This window comes from Ochotona princeps, chromosome 16 (genome assembly GCF_030435755.1).
Source record: "Ochotona princeps isolate mOchPri1 chromosome 16, mOchPri1.hap1, whole genome shotgun sequence".
Taxonomy (NCBI): domain Eukaryota; kingdom Metazoa; phylum Chordata; class Mammalia; order Lagomorpha; family Ochotonidae; genus Ochotona; species Ochotona princeps.
The window spans coordinates 56,845,244-56,863,875 of NC_080847.1; the positions used below are offsets into that span (position 1 = coordinate 56,845,244).

Here is an 18,632-nt window from a genome sequence, read left to right on the forward strand (position 1 = left end):
CCTCCTGTCGTCCCTGTTAGCATCTTCTGTCTTCCTGGTTCAAGGCCACCGACTTTGCTCCCTGGCACCGCCGTGTCCATCTCCCCACCCCCACGTCCCTGGCCGGTGTCCTCCGCTGTCTGTCCCTCGGGTGCTTGGTCAGTCTGCGTTCCTCGGGTGTTTCCATGGGGTTGTCACTGAGAAACGAGGTGCGGGAGCCCCCCGGGCGGGCGTGGATGCACCCGGGAGCTGGGAGACCACGCTGGTGAGCCGTGAGGCGCCCGGGCTGGACCGGGCACGGGCTGGGCACGGGCTGGGCACGGACTGGGGCTGTCCTCCCGGGTTTGTCTTCCCTGGCTGTGAGCGTGCAGGTTAGCTGGAGCTGTGTGAGGTGGCCGGGCCTCGGCTGCCTTGACCTTGGCAGCGTTATCTGGGCGTCCCGGTCCCCACAGGTCCCCACGCACAGTGTTGGCTGAGATAGTGGTGTTGGGCGACCCTGTTATCTCCCCCACCCCCGGCCCTGGGGACGCCTCATCCCCTGGGGACGCCCACCTCCGCTGCGCGTGCTTATCTCAGCCTTTCCTCAGCCTTGGCTCTCTCCTTGGCCGCTCTGGGCGCCGCAGTTCCCCTAAACCCTTGCTGGGGAGGGGTATCCGTCATCCTTGCCTCTTCCCACTTTGTTCCCACGTTGTGTGTGGCGTGGGTTTCCTGGGCCAGCAGCCACACGTGGTCACTGCCTGCAGGCGGTGGGATCCGGTAGCCCTGCAGTCAGGAACGTCAGCGTGAGACACACCAGCCTGCCTGGTCAGCTCAGGCTGTGGCCCTGGTGGCCTTTGTGCAGTCCAGGGTGGGGCTGGAGCCCCTGGGGCAGCCGGAGGGAGGAAGAGGAGGAGTGAAGGGTGGGGGTGGGGCAGAGTCTCAGGCTCCCTGGGCTGCGCCGGGAACCCCATCTTGGAGAAAACTGGGCTGCCGGGTGGGGAAGTTGGGGAACTGGGTGTGGCTGGGCCGGCGAGCTGGGGGCTGCTGAGAGCAGAGGCCCCCTCCTGCCCAGTTGTGTCACCCTCTGTTGGGAGCTCCGGTCCTAGGCACCCCCGTCTCGTCTGTTTCCAGGGGTCCTCATCCTTCAGATGCGGTGAGCCGCCAGCTCCTGCTGCCCCGCCAGCCGCTCGGTGTCTCGGCAGCCCGGGGCCGGTGCCCTGGCCGCGGCCACCATGTCGACCTCGTCCCTGCGGCGCCAGATGAAGAACATCGTGCACAACTACTCGGAGGCGGAGATCAAGGTGCGCGAGGCCACGAGCAACGACCCCTGGGGCCCGTCCAGCTCGCTCATGTCCGAGATCGCCGACCTCACCTACAACGTGGTGGCCTTCTCGGAGATCATGAGCATGATCTGGAAGCGGCTCAACGACCACGGCAAGAACTGGCGGCACGTGTACAAGGTCAGTGCGACTGCCGGGCGCGGGCGCCGCTTCGGGCAGATCCCCACCCCCGCTTGGTGAGACTGAACTTCCTGGGCTTCGTGCGACAGACAGCGCTTGATACAGTTTTGAGCTTTGTGATTATACTTGGAAGTGTGTATTCTGGAAGACAGATAGATGAGGGGCTGATGGGCGGGTTCTTCCATCCATTGCATCTCTCCTTGCTACAACAGCCAGGCTGAACCTCAACTCCATTTGGCTGTCCCACTGAGTGTCAGGGCCCGAGCCCGTGGACCGTCAGCTGGCTGTCCCACTGAGTGTCAGGGCCCGAGCCCGTGGACCGTCAGCTGGCTGTCGCACTGGGTGTCAGGGCCCGAGCCCGTGGACCGTCAGCTGGCTGTCGCACTGGGTGTCAGGGCCCGAGCCCGTGGACCGTCAGCTGGCTGTCCCACTGGGTGTCAGGGCCCGAGCCCGTGGACCGTCAGCTGGCTGTCCCACTGGGTGTCAGGGCCCGAGCCCGTGGACCGTCAGCTGGCTGTCGCACTGGGTGTCAGGGCCCGAGCCCGTGGACCGTCAGCTGGCTGTCCCACTGGGTGTCAGGGCCCGAGCCCGTGGACCGTCAGCTGGCTGTCGCACTGGGTGTCAGGGCCCGAGCCCGTGGACCGTCAGCTGGCTGTCGCACTGGGTGTCAGGGCCCGAGCCCGTGGACCGTCATCTGGCTGTCCCACTGGGTGTCAGGGCCCAAGCCCGTGGACCGTCATCTGGCTGTCCCACTGGGTGTCAGGGCCCGAGCTCGTGGACCGTCATCTGGCTGTCCCACTGGGTGTCAGGGCCCGAGCCCGTGGACTGTCATCTGGCTGTCGCACTGGGTGTCAGGGCCCGAGCCCGTGGACCGTCAGCTGGCTGTTGCACTGGGTGTCAGGGCCCGAGCTCGTGGACTGTCAGCTGGCTGTCATCTGATGCCTGCCCAGGTGCAGGAAGCTGGATCGGAAACCAAGTAGCCAGGGCTCACGTGGGCGCTGTCATATGGACTGGGTATCCCGAGTGGTATAACCCATTGAGCCACAATGGGCACCCCTAGATCTACCCTTGTGAAATTAGGGCCTATCCCCTCTGAGGGCCGCTGTGTGTGTGTGTGCCTACGTGCTAGGCTCTGACACTATTAGATTGAAATGTACTGTGGGAGGCACACCCCATTCCTGCTGTCTGCCTGCTGCCAGGTCTCAGCCGGGGGGGCCGAGTTGGTGGGGATGGCAGGCCTGCTCTGTGCTAGGGGAGCTGGGCTGGTTGGGCTGGCAGGGGGCGACAGGGGCCACTGGCCCGCCCTTGGTCCCACCTGGGTGTTCCGCCGTGGTTGTGAACCCCTGCTGCGTGCTGAGTAGATCCTGGTTGGAGCAGGGTGTGGACCAGCTGTGCCTGCGGGATTTTCCACTCTGGTTGACTGGTGTCCCCACAAGATGATGCCCTTTGAGAGGGTGGGCGTCTGGGCTGACAGTTAAGCTGCTGCCTGGGATGCCAGCACCCCGTCCTGCTTGGGTCCTGGCTTCACTGCTGGCCCAGAACCTGCTGATGTGCCGACCCCTGGAGACCTGAGTTGAGAGGTGAGCACGCGCATCGCCCTGGCCCAGGCTTCTTGGTGTGGCCTCTGGGGAATAGGCTGTGTCTCCTTGCCCTTTAGACACACACACACACACACACACACACACACGAGCCACGCTGGTTGTCGGTGTTTGGCGTAGCTATGAGGATTGCCAGCTGAGAGCGTACGCGCATGTTCCTTGGCAGCTGTGGTCCCGCATGAACATGTGCACCCCAGGCACAAGGTACGACTATGGCTCTGCTCTGGGGGCCAGGGCCCTCACCCGACGCCCATCCACCCCCCTGCCCTCTGTGATCGGGGTAGACCCTGGCGCCAGGGTGCTGGATGCCACTTGGGGTTGGCCTGGACCCCTATTGGGAGGCTGGTGAGTGGTGCCAAGCCCTAGGGCAGCCGTTTCTCTTGCCAGGGCTGGATCCCCCTGCTCTGTGTTCACGCCCAGCCTCCTTGGCTTGGCCGATGGTAGCCGTCTCTGGCTGAGGCCCGAGGCTGGGAGGAGAGACTTGGGGTGTCTGGGCTAGGTCACCCTCTCCAGCTCAACTCGGTACCTGCCCTGACAGGATCAGGTCATGGCCTGGGCTCAGCCACAGCTTGAGTCAGTTCTTGGTCATTCATGGGCAAGCACTGGGTGGCGTTTGTGCCACTAACTGTGGGGAAGCTGGATGCCGGGGAGCCTGTGGGGGGGACAGGGAGAGGCAGAGGGCGGTGGGTGCTGAGGCGCTGGCCTCGGTGGGCCTCCTGACTTGCGGACCAGGGTTCTCAGCTGCGGCAGCGAGCGGTGGGTGCCTTGGGGCGGGGGAGACTGACAGGTGCCAATCCAGAGAGCATTGTACCTCAAGTGCCAGAGAGGACCCAGACTGCTTTCCAGGGGTGTTGGGAGCCTGCACGGTGGGCGGGTGAGCCCCAGCATCCCAGGTCTCCCTCCCTCGGCTTCCTGGGATCCAGCCCCCACGGCCTGCTACTGGGCCCTGGGCCCTGGCGTGGGGCAGGTCGTGGCCAGCTCCCCAGAAGCTCAAGACTGGGTGAGACTGGTCCCTGAGGCTCCCAGCCAAGATGGACTTGCACCCACACAGCCCCCCAAATCAGGGTTCCTGTTGCCCCAAAGACCTGTCCTTCCTGCTCTGCCCTGCTTTCTGTCACCTCCCTGGCCACGCCCCCAAGCTCAGCATCTGGTGCTGGGAGAGACCGTGCAGGGCCGCGTGGGACGCCGCGCTTGTTGCTGTGGGCCCAGCCCCCTGGTGGGGTGGCGGGCCCTGTGGGAGGGAGGTCTGAGGCTGCCCTTGGGGCTCAGCAGACATTGCTGCAGTGAGTAGGGTGCAGGCAGAGTGGGGCTGTGGAGGGGTGCCCAGGCTTGGGGCTGGCAGCTCCTTCCTCAGGTGTGGCTGAGCCTGTGTGCCCACCGGAGCCAGCAGAGAGAGGCCTCTGCCCTTGCCACCTCAGCCCTGGGTGGGCTGAGCTGGTTGCGCGGGAGTGTCTGCTCCTGGGTGAGTGGGAAAGGCGCTGCCCAGCGTGGGGCCTGACTTATGCAGGGCCTTAGGGAGCCTGGGGCAGAGCAGGGCGGCCGTGTCCGCTGTGGGGTAGCAGGGTTCCAGTGCTGGCTGCCGCGGCTTCTGCCTGTGTCCCCCTGCAGGCCGCAGCGACAGCTTGAGCTGGCCCTGCCGCTCGGAGGGGAGAGTGTCGGAGCTCCAGCTTCCTGGCCTTGGGCCACTTGAGTGCCTTGGAGGATGAAACTGGAGGTTGGGAGAGCTCTCTGTTTCACTGTCTGCTGTGTAAATGAGCAGATTGTAGTAAGTGCGGCCGCTGTCCCTACGGCAGGCTCCCCCATGGGCACAGTAGGCTCCCCACGTGGGCACTCTGCTCCCTGCCAGCTCCCTGCTGACGGCCTAGGAAAGCAGCAGAGGACTCAGGCCCGCCCTCGGGCCCCTCTGCTCACGCAGGAGACCCAGGAGAAGCTCCTGGCTTCAGTGCAGCCCGGCCGCAGCCATTGTGCCCAGCTGGGGAGTGGGCCAGGGATGAAAGGTCACTAACTCTTCAACACACATACGTCAGGATCAGTAGGCCAGCCCCGGGACATTCCCACCCTCCGCCTGCTTTTGTCAGTGAAGTGTTGCAGCACGGGTGCCTTGCTGGGCACTGCCTGGTCAGCTCAGAGGGTGGAAGGCCTGGACTCGGCACGGACAGCGTAGAGGTGGCCTTGGGCCTGCGGGACACCTGCTCTTGTTTCTTTTTTAGTTTCTTTGTTTTGAATTATTTGCACGGCAGAAAGAGAAGAGCTCTTCCACCCAACGTTCACATCCTAGACGCCCACGGTGCCGGGCCCGGGTCAGGCCCAAGCCGCCAGCCCGTCTAGAGCTCCCTTGGGAGCAGCACCCACCATGGTGGTGGTCCCTTAGGGTCTGTGTCACACCCCTGGGGTCTGCATTGGTCCTTGATTCTGCGTTGCCTGGAACCTGGATCAGGAGCAGGGCTGGCACAGAGCCTGTGTGCTCTGAGGTGGTGTGCCCACGGCCTGGTAGCTGCCTGGCCACAGGGTGGTTACCTGCCCAGGGGCTGGGGAGGCACCATCCTCTACGTAGCCCTGTTACCTGCAACTCTAAAATCCACCGAGCTCTGGGGATGAAAGTTTCTGATAACCCGTTTGGCCCAGGCCTGGTGGGGGCCGAGGCGAGGTCAGCAGGTACTGTTTGCTGTTCCCATACAGTGGGTGTGGCTGCTGGTGTGGGGAGAGCTGGGTAGGGCTGCTCGGAGTTCTGGAGTGGCCTTCCCTGCTCCCTGTGTGTGAACGCCTCGGGCCGGCTGGCTGATCCTCTCCCAGGTGCTTCGTTGAAAGCCCGCCGTGCCAGCTGTCTCGGCCCCTTTGTGCCCTAGAGGGATCGGTGGGTCCCGGTGGGTCCCTGTGCAGCCCAGGACTGGGTCCCTGCTGGGCTCTGTGGACAGGCAGACAGAGCCTCGGAGACCCTGCTGGGTGTGCCGGGAGCCCAGGGCGCAGCAGAGGGGGGCTGGAGTGGCAGCTCTGCTTCTCCTGGTCCCCTGACCGTGGTGGTGTTGTCTGTGTCTGCCTGTCTCTTCCTGGGCGGACCCCGCGAGCCTGATGTGTCCCACGCCTGGCGCCTGGCCCTGCAGTTCTCCGCCCCAGCGTCTGTCCACTCCTAGTGAGCAGCCTCAGGGCCCCGGGGCAGTGGCCGCTGGTTCCAGCCCGTCCTGCCTCCGGCTTCCACTGGGGCTTCCACCCCGTCCCAGGGCATTTGTTTGCTTTTTTCTTGTTGATATTTTGTTTTTAATGTTCACAGAGCTGAGAGGGATGCAGGTCCATGTGGGCCACTGACGGGTGGGAGAGTCCAGTGTGGAGGAAATGGGGGCCATGGTTTCCGTTCTTCTCATTTCTCCTGTATCTGTGGGGCTCAGGGGGAAGGAGAGAGGGCTGCTCCTTGTGGCCAGACTACAGTAGCACCTGGGGCTGAGGGGGGTCACTTGGGGATGTCTCAGAAACCCCAGTGTGAGGGATAGTGTTCCAAGAGTAGTCCTTGAATGCCTGGTTTTGTTGCTCCTGGGTTGAGAAATCTTTGCAAGGTCTGTTGGTTGACAGAGTCCACCTTGGTGCGTGCACAGACCCAGGAACATGCTGCAAAGCTTGGCCAGGAGAACTGTTCAGCCTGATCTGCTTTCGGTCCTCTGACAAAGCAGCTGACCCCCCTGCTGGCCTAGAGGAACTCGCTCTTCTGTCCCCTGTGTGTGACTGGGCACCAGAAACTGAGTCGGGATACATGCCCTCTAAGGTCGGACCACCGGTGGGGCTGGGGCCTAGTCTATCCCAACCCTTAGGCACACCAGCGGGAACTGCAGCCTCGTTGGGGCAGTCCCCAGTAAGCCCCGCTAGGCCTGGCCCCCAGCCTCAATTTCTGCTCATGCTGGCGTGTGCCGTAACCTGACTGGCCTGTCTTGCATCCCATTTGGCTCTCATGTACACCCTTGGGTGCTGTGCTTAGCTCAGCCCACCCTGCCTCCTAGACCTGGCCCACGTGTGCTGATAGGTGTTGTTGCCTTCATTAGCCTGGCCCAACAGTCATGCCCACCAATAGGAGCAGTGGCCCAGCAGGGGCGTGCCCACAGTTCCCCTACCAGGCTCACTCCCAGCCTTGAGTCTTGCACCTGTCAAGGAGTAATGCAGTTTAGCCTGACATGATCAGCACCCAGTCCTGGCACTTGGCAGTGAGTGCTGTGGCAGTGCCCAGTGGGCCTTCACTTATTCTGACTCTTGCATGTGCCAACGGATGCCATGGCCTAGCCTAGCCCAGCCCTCCCCAACCCAGCTCACATGTAGACCAGTGGGTATCGCAGCCCTGTCCAGCCCAGCTCACATGTAGACCAGTGGGTATCGCAGCCCTGTCCAGCCCAGCTCACATGTAGACCAGTGGGTATCACAGCCCTGTCCAGCCCAGCTCACATGTAGACCAATGGGTATCACAGCCCTGTCCAGCCCGCTCCACTTGCAGTCCCAGCTCTTGAGCTCAGCAGTGGAAACAAACAGTGGCCCAGTAGGGCAGCCCTGCTTAGCCCTGGCTCCAGGTCCTATGGTGCCCAGTCTGGCATAGTCCACCTCACTGTGGCATTTGCCAGCAGGTGCTGCAGCCTGACTGCCTGGCCTGCCACTAGTTCTGGTCCTCATGTTAACTGGTGGGTATTGTGGTCCAACCCAGTCTGGCCTGCACTCCATCAGAGCTCTCACTTGCCAGTGGGTGCTGCTCTGTGGCCCAGCCTGGCCTGTCCCCAGACCTGGCATGGTTGTTCAGTGTTGTGCTGCCGCCTCCATAGGTTGTGAATCTTTCTGTCATTCTGAAGAGAGCCCTCCTCCATTTTGGGGATGCCTCATCGCTCCCTTCTCTGTTGGGTGGCGTATGTGTGCGTCATGCCCTGTGTGCACCGTGTGTCCGCAGGCCATGACGCTGATGGAGTACCTCATCAAGACGGGCTCGGAGCGGGTGTCCCAGCAGTGCAAGGAGAACATGTACGCTGTGCAGACGCTCAAGGACTTCCAGTACGTGGACCGCGACGGCAAGGACCAGGGCGTGAACGTGCGTGAGAAAGCCAAGCAGCTGGTGGCCTTGCTGCGTGATGAAGACCGCCTCCGGGAGGAGCGTGCCCATGCGCTCAAGACCAAGGAGAAGCTGGCACAGACGGCCACAGGTGAGCCCAGGGCCCTGGAGTTGCCATCCTGCTCTCCTGCCACGCTGGCCTCTGGGCGGGCGGAGCCCGGTGTCCCCACCCTGAGCTGACTTTCTTCCCCTTGCAATGGGGAGTTCCTTCTCCTCACCCACCAGTTAAAGGTACGTCTGTGCCCCAAGGGCAGCCTTACTGGGGGGCAGTCTGCTTCTCTGAGGGGGACACAGGCTGACACCTGAGGGGGAGGGAGAGTGTGGTTTTGCGCCAATGGGCCTGAGTGGGCTCAGGAGGAAGGGGTGGGTCCTGGCGTCCTGGGTGGGCTCAGGAGGAAGGGGTGGGTTGGTTGCCTGGCTACCAGAGTAACAGCCTGTAGGTCTGCACTTGGCCTTGAGGTCTGTTTTCCAGTTTTGTTTTGTTTTATCAAGTTGATTTGAGTGAGAACAGCTCTGTTTTGCTGGTATGCTTCCCAGATGCCCCCGTGACCGACACAGGGCTGCAGCCAGGAACTCGGGCCAGGCGTCCCTGTGTCAGGCACCTGTTTGCTCACGCCGTCACTGCTGTCTTCTCTGTTTACACGGACAGGGAGCTCGGATAGCTGTGGCCTGGCTCTCTGGGATGCACAGGGAAATCTGGATCTCCGGGGACAGGCTCACCCCAGCGTTCTGGGTTTGTCTGGTGGGAGCCGGCCAGTGTTGGCAAAGCCCTGGGTGGAGGGCACCCGTGCCTCCTGGATGTAGGTCTCATCCTGGCTGCTCTGCCGACTCCTGGGCGGTGTGGAGCAGGCTCAGCTGCCCGGGGCTCTGCCTGGTATTCAGGGCGCCTGGCTGGTCCTGCCCTGGCTGTTGGCACATTTAGGGAGTGAAATGATAGATGGGAAAACATTTCCTTTTTCTTCTTTGTTGCTCTTCCTGTCAAGTAGATGCAGATAAATAAACATTTAAAGAGTTGAACGAGAATAAATAGGAAATGGAGTGCATTGCTGTTTGACGGCCCATGTGAGGTCATGCAGGCAGGTGTGGGGCAGTGTGGAGGGCGGGTCAGCTGGCCAGGGGCGCCTCAGGAGGCTCTCTGAGGTGGGGGAGTGGGGGCATTATCCTGCAGGGATCCTTGGAGGTCTGCAGGGCAGGCTCTGGCTGGGGAGATGCGCCCCCGTGTGAGCCTGTGACAGGTGCCTTACCACTGAGCCCTCCTAGAGATGGTGGTCTGGGGACCTGCGTGTGGGTGGGAGGCAGAGTGGGGCCCCAGAGCAGAGCACTGGCCCCTTGGCACCAGACTGCAGACTTCTTGTTTTTTTTTTTAAGGTTTATTTTTATCGAAAAGGCAGAGAAGGAAAGACAGAGAGAAAGATCTTCTATCTGCTGGTTCACTCCCCAAGTGGCCACAATGGCTGTTGCTGAGCCAATCCTAAGCCAGAAGCCAGGAGCCTCTTCTGGGTCTGCCCATGCAGGTGCAGGGTCCCAAGGCTTTGGGCCGTCCTCTGCTGCTTCCCAGGCCACAAGCAGGGAGCTGGATGGGAAATGGAGCTGCCGGGCGGACACGAATCGACACATTGGATGCTGGCCCTTGCAAGGGGAAGATTAGCCAAATGAGCCATTGTGCTGGGCCCAAGCTGAGCTAGCCTGAAGCCAGTCTTTTCCTTTTGAAAAATGGGCTTTTCTTCGTGGCTAGGTTGGTGTTAGTCATGGGCCCAAGTGTGCCAGGCCCTGGCCTAGAGCTGTTTGGAGGGACCTGGGGGAAGGTCAGGGCAGGCATGGGCAGCCCAGGTCCTTGCGGCTGGGGTGGGCTGGGGGTTGCCACCTGCGCTGGTTCAGTGCCTGTGAGCTCTGGAGTGGAGGAGTCTCAACCTGGGGCTTAAGGGTGTTTCACTGGCAGAAGTTTGCCTGCGGGCAAGGAGTGGGAAGGTACTGAGGTCCCTGTGGGGCCACTGCCTTTCTGGCCTGGGCAGCTCTCTGCAGCCGTGGGAGTCCCCACCAGGGCCTGGAGCAGGCAGCCACGTGCCCGAGCACACATGCTTTGCCTGTGGCGGGCAGGGTCCACTGGCACGGGCCGTGCTGGGGTTGTGAGGCTGACCATGGGGGCAGAGCATCCTGGCCTGGACGTAGACTGTTTTTTTTTCTTTCTTTCTTTCTTTCTTTCTTTCTTTCTTTCTTTCTTTCTTTCTTTCTTTCTTTCTTTCTTTCTTTCTTTCTTTCTTTCTTCTCTCTCTCTCTCTCTCTCTCTCTCTCTCTCTCTCTCTCTCTCTCTCTCTCTCCTTCCTTCCTTCCTTCCTTCCTTCCTTCCTTCCTTAAGATTTATTTATTTTTATTACAAAGTCAGATATACAGAGAGGAGAGACAGAGGGGAAGATCTTCTGTCTGATGAATTACTTCCCAAGTGAGCGCAAAGGCCGGTGCTGCGCCGATCTGAAGCCGGGAACCTGGAACCTCTTCTGGGTCTCCCACACGGGTGCAGGGTCCCAAAGCTTTGGGCCGTCCTCGACTGCTTTCCCAGGCCACAAGCAGGGAGCTGGATGGGAAGTGGAGCTTCCGGGATTAGAACCGGTGCCCATATGGGATCCCAGCGCGTTCAAGGCAAGGACTTTAGCCGCTAGGCCACACCGCCGGGCCCAGACTGTTTTTCTTGTACCCTGCTTCCCTTTCCCCTCCTTTTGCTAGAACCTTCTCCCCTCCCCTGACCGGGCCATAGTCTGAGGGATGCTGGTCCCTGCTGGAGTAAGAGTATTTGGTCAGCCTCGACACCTCCAGGCCAAGCCCTGGTGTCCTGTGAGCCCCAGCTGGGGCCGGTGGACACCCCCCACAGGTCAGCGGGGGCCAGCCTGTCTGGTGGCTGGGCTGTGAGCGCTGAGGGCTTTGAAGACGTCAGCCTGTCCGTTCCCGTCTGCAGCCTCGTCGGCCGCCGTGGGCTCCGGGCCCCCGCCCGAGGCGGAGCAGGCCTGGCCGCAGAGCAGCGGGGAGGAGGAGCTGCAGCTGCAGCTGGCCCTGGCCATGAGCAAGGAGGAGGCCGACCAGGTACGAGCCGCCCACTGGCCGCATGTCGGCCTCGTCCAGCCATCCTGTCTTCATTGTTCCGCATCTGCCCTGCTCTCCGCAGCTCCCAGGCTCTGTTCTCTGTCCGCCTCCCCTTCCCTTTGGGAGCCTCCTGCCTCCTGCCTAGGCTCCGGGCTTTGCTCTTCCCTCTGCCTGCATTCAGGGCCCGGGCCCTCGCCGCCCTGCTCTGCTGCCTCGGCCTCTCTCCACTCCGCCCGCCCTCTCATGCTCTCTCCCCCAGCCCCCGTCCTGTGTGCCCGAGGACGACGTCCAGCTCCAGCTGGCCCTTAGTTTGAGCCGAGAGGAGCACGATAAGGTCAGAGCAGCTTCCCTGCTGTCCCCTGCTGTCCCCGCGGCCGGCCCCCGTGTGAAGGATGTGGGGGCGCAGGGCGCCTCCCCCCGCAGGCCCGTGTCCCACAGGGCCCCGCACACTCATCCTCGCGGCTCACCCCATTCCATGCATCGTCCAGCTCCATGTCAGCGTTCCGGTGGCCTTTGTCAGGGCGGGCGGGCGGGTGCCACGGGGGCCTGGTTCGGGCTCTGACTCGGCGCTGGTGGCGCCTGCGCCCTCACAGGAGGAGCGCATCCGGCGTGGGGATGACCTGAGGCTGCAGATGGCGATCGAGGAGAGCAAGCGGGAGACCGGGGGCCAGGAGGAGGTGAGTGGAGGCCCGGGGAGGGCGGCGTGGCCGGCACTAGGTGCCACCCCAGGGCATCAGGCAGAGAGCAAGGGGCTCCTGGTGCAGGCGGGCGGTGCTCTGACGTTGGCACCACATGGGCGTGGCCGCCCTCCAGCACCCACAGCAGCTCTGTCACTTCCCTGCCCCGGGGTGGACGAGCCTTAACTTCAGTCCCAAGTCCCACGTCCCGTGGTGTGGTTCCTCCTGCGTCCTCCCTTCCCTGTCACTGCCGTGCGCTGCTGCTCAGAGACGTGCAGGCTGGGGTGGGTACCCGACTAGAAGGGCAGGGCCAGCCAGTGGCCATGGTGGGGAAGGCCTGCCCAGGCCAGTGCTGGCCTGAAGGGTCTCCTCAGTGCCCACACAGGGCACAGTGTGGACACCTGCATCGGAATGCCCCACGTTCCCTGTGGGGTGGGTCAGGGTGCTCCAAGTCCAGTGCTCAGTTGCCAGCACACGTGTGTGGCTGGGTCCATGCAGCGCTGGGGAGTGGGCTGGACATCAGGAGAGGCTCAGGGTGCCCTGGGTGGGGGCTCGGGGGCTTGCAGGGCTGTGTGGGGGGCAGATGCAGGAGGCGCCCAGGGTCCTTGTGGGGGTCAGAGGGCTTGGAGGGACACACAGTTGCTGTTTGGGGAGCGGATCTGGGGGCTCTTTGTGGACCCTCGGTGCCTGGCCCCCCCCCCCGGCCCTGTGCACTCACGCTTGTCTCCCCGCCACAGTCGTCCCTGATGGACCTCGCCGACGTCTTCACGGCCCCGGCTCCTCCAGTGGCTGCTGACCCCTGGGGGGCCCCTGCCATGCCCACAGCCGCCCCCGCCTCAGACCCCTGGGGGGGACCTGCTGTCCCTCCCGCTGCTGACCCCTGGGGTGGCTCTGCCCCCACGCCGGCCGCTGGGGACCCCTGGAGGCCTGCCGCCCCTGCAGGGCCCTCCGCTGACCCTTGGGGAGGGACCCCCACACCAGCGGCTGGAGAGGGCCCTACGCCTGACCCATGGGGAAGTGCCGCTGGTGAGTTCCTGCCCAACGCACCTGCCCTGGTGCCTGTGTGTGCCTTTGACTGGGCTGTGTGGAGGTGGGGTGTGCCCTGGGGCCTGTGTGTGCCTGTGACTGGGCTGTGCGGAGGTGGGGTGTGCGCTGGGGCGTGTGTGTGCCTGTGACTGGGCTGCGTGGAGGTGGGGTGTGCGCTGGGGCGTGTGTGTGCCTGTGACTGGGCTGCGTGGAGGTGGGGTGTGCGCTGGGGCCCTGGGGTTCTGTGGACAGCTCGGGAGGGTTCTGGGAGAGGAGCCTGGGAAAGTGCTGCTCAGATGTGGTGGGGGAGGGGCCTCATGCCCGGGTAGGGCCCCATCCTGGCTGGTGGTCTTAGGAGCTCCCTGGGGGACTCGGGGGCTGTTCAGGCTCACGGGACAGAAGAGGAGGACCGGGAGTGGGCTGGGAAGGGCTGGGTTTGAGTAGCCGGTGGGATTGCCAGCCCCTCCTCCTGCTCCTCCATTACCCAGGTGGGGCCACAGTCAGTGGACCCCCGGCATCAGACCCCTGGACACCGGCCCCTGCCTTCTCAGACCCTTGGGGGGGTTCGCCTGCCAAGCCCAGCACCAATGGCACTGCAGGTACGAGGGAGCACGGGGTGCCACTGGGGCAGGGTAGAGGTTGGACTGGAGAGGAACTGGTGCTGAATGGAGCATCCTGCCCCCACCTTCCCCGCAGTGGCTGGGGGTTTCGACACGGAGCCCGACGAGTTCTCTGACTTCGACCGGCTCCGCACTGCCTTGCCAACCTCAGGGAGCAGCACGGGTGAGCCCCGCTACCTAGGGGAGCCCTCCGTGGTTCCCCGGGAGCCCTCTGCCCTGCCCTGCTCTGCAGCCTGGTGGCACAGAGAGCCGTCTGTGTGTCAGGCAGGCAGACGGAGATGGCCCTCCTCTCAGTGCTTGCTGTGCCAAGGCTGGGCCAGGCCGGGCCAGGCTGAAACCTGGAGCCTGGGGCACGTCCGGCTCTCCCGTGGGCAGGGGTCCTCGCTGTGCCTTGCAGGGGTGCGGCTGCAGGGAGCTGGGTCAGACGTGCAGGTGGAGTGGCTGTGGGCTGGAGGCTTACCAGCAGCGACTGGCCACTGTGGCATCCTGCGGCGTGGCATCCTGTGGCGTGGCTGAGGGTGGCTGATGGGGAGGACAGTTGTGTTGTGAGGAAAGCTTTGCAGGGAGTAGAGGAACTTCTGTGTGAGCTGGCTTGCCCAGGACTGCCAGTCGCTGGATTGAGTGCCAGCCTGCAGCCGCCCCAGTGGCCTCCCCCTCAGCTCTGCTGGCTCCTCATGCTGGGCCTGTGTCTGAGCAGCGAGCTGGCAGAGTGGGTGCCCTCTGTCCTGTATGTCCCCTGAGACGAGTTGGCTCTTGGAGCTGAGCACGCGTGGTTCGTGCTCCCTGGGGGCGACCTAGCACCCATAGGGCTGCTCATGGCGATCTGCGTGCATCCCCGCGTGGGGGTCTTCAGTGGATATCCACAGAGTCCCCACACTGCCAGGAGCCCGGGGTGGTCCCTGTGGCTCTGCTGGGAGGCTGCACCGGGGGCCAGGGACCCCAGTCAGCCGTCTGTGGAGTCTGGGCTCCACCTGAGGGGCGTCCCCAGGGCCCTGGGCCATAGCCTGCCTGCCATCCCTGTCCCCTGCTCCCGGCTGGAGGCCTTGCCGTGGCCTCTCTGAGCCCCTCTCCCTGCTGGCTGCTTCCAGGGGAGCTGGAGCTGTTGGCAGGAGAGGTGCCCGCCCGCAGCCCTGGGGCGTTCGACTTGAGTGGGGTTGGGGGGTCTTTGGCTGAGGCTGTGGGGAGTCCCCCGCCTGCAGCCACCCCCACGCCCCCCACACGGAAGACGCCAGAGTCATTCCTGGGGCCCAACGCTGCCCTTGTGGACCTGGACTCGCTGGTGAGCCGGCCGGGCCCCGCCCCGCCAGGAACCAAGGCCTCCAACCCCTTCCTGCCGAGCGGTGAGTGTGGCCGTGGGCTCCGGCTCTTGCCCCGGGCCGTGCCTGGCACCTGCTGATCGCTGTGCTGTCCTGTCCTTTCTTTCCTTGCAGGAGCCTCAGGCACTGGTCCCTCGGTCACCAACCCCTTCCAGCCAGCACCCCCTGCGACGCTCACCCTGAACCAGCTGCGCCTCAGCCCTGTGCCCCCTGTTCCTGGAGCCCCACCCACCTACACCTCTCCCCTCGGTGGGGGCCCCGGCCTGCCCCCCATGATGCCCCCAGGTGCCCCGGCTCCCAACACTAACCCCTTCCTTCTATAATCCAGGGCAGGAGGGGGACCTGGCACGCCCCCGTCACTGCTCCCTGGGAAATCAGTGTTGTGAGTGCATGTGAAACGGGGGACACCCACCCCAGAGCCCTTCCCCTCCTGGGGCCACTCACACTACACTCTCTTCCTATATTCCCCAACCCACCTCCCCTGAGATAAACTGGACATGGGGGGCGGGAGAGGGGAGCTGGCCTGAGGAGGACCCCTTTCCCATGGCATTAGATGGGGAGGACAGCTGGGGTCCCCCACCATCCCTTTCTTCCTGGACCCAGCCCCCCCAATCAGTGTTTGAGCCCCCCCACTGTCCTGTGCACCCCTCGGTGAATCCTTGGTGATGATTTTGGCAACTTCCGGAATAAACAACGATTCCCATGGGCCTGGCTCCCCAGGACCCCATCCAGGATTTGGTGTTGCTTATGGGCTGAGGCTCGACTGGTTGCCCCCGGGTGACAACTGGGTGCTTGCTCCCCTTCGGAAGCCTTCGGGCCTGAGGCCCGCCTGGGCTTCAGTGAGAAGAGGGTCACCAAGGTCTGCTGGGGATTCTTGGGTAGGCCCCCAGCGCTGTCCACACGACTACTCCCAGTTCGGTGTGAGCCCCCTCTGCCGGCTGAGCTGGCACTAAGCTGCCTTGTGCTGTGCGTTGGGCCACCCTGACCAGGGAAGCTGCAGGTGGGCATGGCCCTTGTACCACATGGGGTGATAGAGCAGCCTTCATCTTCATCCTGGGTGACCAGGCGGCGACGTGGGCTGCATGGGAGGGGAGATGGCGCTGTCCGAGGGGCTCTTGGTGCGGTGGGGGGTGCCTGCGCCGGCTGGGGCTCTTGGTGCGCTGCGGGGGTGCCTGCGCCGGCTGGGGCTCTTGGTGCGCTGGGGGGGTGCCTGCGCCGGCTGGGGCTCTTGGTGCGCTGGGGGGGTGCCTGCGCCGGCTGGGGCTCTTGGTGTGGTGGGGGGTGCCTGCGCCGGCTGGGGCTCTTGGTGCGGTGGGGGGTGCCTGCGCCGGCTGGGTACTGGAGACAGCATGTGAGCTCTGCACACGGTGGCGTGTGACAGCCTGGGGAGCCCACGCGGGTTACAGAGCCAATGTGCCAATGTGGAGGAGATAGGAGGGCGTCCTTGAGTTCCTGCACAGCAGCCTGCCTGCCTCGCAGGCCCAGGAGTGCTGAGAGGGCTGTGGAGACCCCCTGGAGATCGGGGGGAGAGACACTCAGTGGGGCAGGTCTGGGGCCAGGCCGAGTGCTCCACAGCCTACAGGTAGCCCAGTGTCTGCCTCAGGGGAGGGGCGTAGGCTGCGAGGCCCTGTTCTCCTCCTTTCCTTCATGGTCAAAACAGGAAACATGACAGCCCCAAAGCCCAGCTGTGGCGTAGGCCTGCGCATGGCATCCTGGTACTGCTCGAGCTTTCCCGGAGCACCGCATGCCACCTGCTGCCTGAATGGGGGAGGTGTGTGAGTGCCTGGGTGCCAGCGCAGAGCACCTATGGGCTCCCTGGGCGGTCCCTGTGACATCTCTGTGTGGTTGTCATGCTGTCCTCTGGCCTGATTCCAGGAGCTTTGGTTGTGAGCTTCTGGCTGAAGTGGGAGCAGGTTCCCTGGGCTTCTGGGGCTGGTGGTGCCCCACCTCTCAGCCCAGGTCGCCTGCCCCTGAGCAGGTGTCTGTGGGTACGGAACCTCCCTGGTGGTGGGAGTAGGGTTCAGCTCTGACAATGGCAGGGGCAAGGCAGGGCGGGTCCAGGAGGGAGCCAGCTCAGGCCCTGGGGTTGGGGGCTTCGGCCGAAGACTACCCGGGGTGATCTGTCACCTGGGGTGGGACAGAGGCTGCGTTGATGAGCTGAGGGCTGGCTCAGCCCCAGGTGGTGAGCAGCTGGGGTCCAACTGGAGAGGGTCATGGGTGGGTGGCTGTGGGTCCTCTCCCTCCCCCCCAGAGCTCTGAGGTGGAGGGCGTGCCAGGAGCGGCAGGCTGCAGGGTGTGGACATCCTGTCCCCAGTGATGGTTTCAGCTTCCCTCAAGCCCTTCCCAAGGTGTTCGGGAGGCTGTCTTGATGGGCGTGTGCTCCATGCCTACTGAAGCAGTGTGGCTCCTCCCCAAGGCTTCCCCATCTCAATGGTGGGAGATGCGCCCAGCCGCTTGCTGCACTCAGGAATGGCCCATCCGATGGACACCACGGTCGGCTGCTGTGTGTCGGGGTGCAGTGCCCTCAGCGCCCTAGGAGCCCTCTGTGCATGTGCCCCTAGGATTCGTGTGTCCATCCGTTAGGGAGAAGACGGGTACCTGTGCACTGCTGTGGCCCTTGCTAAACAGAGAGCCAAGAAGGGGCCAAGGCAGCTGGGCTGCAGTGTTCCCTAGGGCACAGTGGGCCAAGTTGCCAGCGCAACCTAGCTGCTACACTGCACCCAGCTCTCTGTTATGTGCCTGGGAAAACAGCGGAGAATGACTCCCATGGGTGACCCGGTGAGAGTTCCTGGCTCCCGAGTACTCTGGCCCAGTCCTGGCTGTAGATCAGAGATCTCTCTCCTCCTCTGTCTTTTAAACAACATCTAAACTAGCATACACACAGGGACATAAGCCAGTGCCTGCAGCGCTGGCCTCCCTTGTGAGTGCCAGTCTGTGTCCTGGCTGCTCCGTTTCTGATCCAGCCCCTGCCCTGTGGTGCACCTGGCAGGGCGTGGGAAGGTTGGTCCAGTGCTGGGGCTCCTGTGCCAGTGTGGGGGATGCGCGTCAAGCACCTGAGCCTGCGCCCTGACGGGATGTCAGCATTGCAGCGGTAGCTTTAGCCGCCGTCCCGCTCACAGTGGGGCCTGTGGGTCGTGTGTGCGCCCTGCATGTTTGGTGGGCCCTGTGTTGTGTATCATACTTGCACGCTTGCAGGAGGTGCATGGTGCACCAACAGGCTGTCCGCCTCCTCAGCCTTGTGTTGGGAGCGGCCAGTTTCTCCCTGTGGCGCTTGGGCCTGCAGGGTCAAAGGTGGCACCCAGGGCCGTGACCCACGGCACCACAGGACTGCAAGCAGCCTGCCTTGCCATGCGGGTTCTTGGCCTGACCAACTGCTGCTTGCATGTTTCCCTAGTTTGGGGGGTTACCTGTGCCACTGTTGAAGTGTTTGTCTTGTTCTGGGATTCAGGTGTCCTGAGTGGCGGCTCAATGTGTTGCACCACAGTCTACTCCTCAGGGAGGTGTCTGACCAATTCCGAGCTGATTGTCCTAGGGGTGGGTGCTGGTGCTGGGGGGAGGGTCCTCCTCTTTCCCGGGGTCATTCTGGGAAGACTATCACTGGTACTTTGGTGGGAATTGATTGATTCTGTAAGTTGTGTTGGGTATTTATTTTTGATTTATTTAAATCTGAGTTGCAGTCCGGACCTTGGGGTTGGGAGTGGCTTGCAGCTCCCTGCAGTGTGGCGACTGCGGGGGGTGCCCCTGCCAGGCCAGATCCAAGGCTGTGGACTCAGGCCAAAGCCACTGCCGAAAGGCAGTGACTGAGTCCTTGGCTTTGGGAGGCCAGTTCAC

The 18,632-nt window shown here is 63.5% G+C and overlaps 1 protein-coding gene across 2 annotated transcripts; it reads left to right on the forward strand.

The window, feature by feature from the left end:
* The first annotated feature begins 1,111 nt into the window (after positions 1 to 1,111).
* On the forward strand, positions 1,112 to 15,535 carry EPN1 (epsin 1). Of its 2 annotated transcripts, XM_058674885.1 has the most exons (10): positions 1,117 to 1,418; positions 7,929 to 8,178; positions 11,038 to 11,162; positions 11,422 to 11,496; positions 11,756 to 11,839; positions 12,577 to 12,865; positions 13,354 to 13,464; positions 13,562 to 13,648; positions 14,574 to 14,825; positions 14,916 to 15,535. In XM_058674885.1, exons 1-10 carry the CDS (start codon positions 1,191 to 1,193, stop codon positions 15,122 to 15,124), a joined length of 1,710 nt encoding a protein of 569 aa, XP_058530868.1. In that variant the 5' UTR covers positions 1,117 to 1,190; the 3' UTR covers positions 15,125 to 15,535. The 2 variants fall into 2 exon arrangements, with proteins under 2 accessions (XP_058530869.1, XP_058530868.1); XM_058674886.1 differs by lacking the exon at positions 11,422 to 11,496 and having other exon boundaries at positions 1,112 to 1,418.
* The last annotated feature ends 3,097 nt before the right edge of the window (positions 15,536 to 18,632 follow it).

Excerpts from the sequence above, each read along its gene's own strand:
- EPN1 (XM_058674885.1), top strand. The coding sequence starts at position 1,191 with ATGTCGACCTCGTCCCTGCGGCGCCAGATGAAGAACATCGTGCACAAC. Across the intron at positions 11,163-11,421 it reads GCAAGGAGGAGGCCGACCAG|CCCCCGTCCTGTGTGCCCGA; the intron begins GTACGAGCCGCC and ends TCTCTCCCCCAG. Across the intron at positions 13,649-14,573 it reads AACCTCAGGGAGCAGCACGG|GGGAGCTGGAGCTGTTGGCA; the intron begins GTGAGCCCCGCT and ends GGCTGCTTCCAG.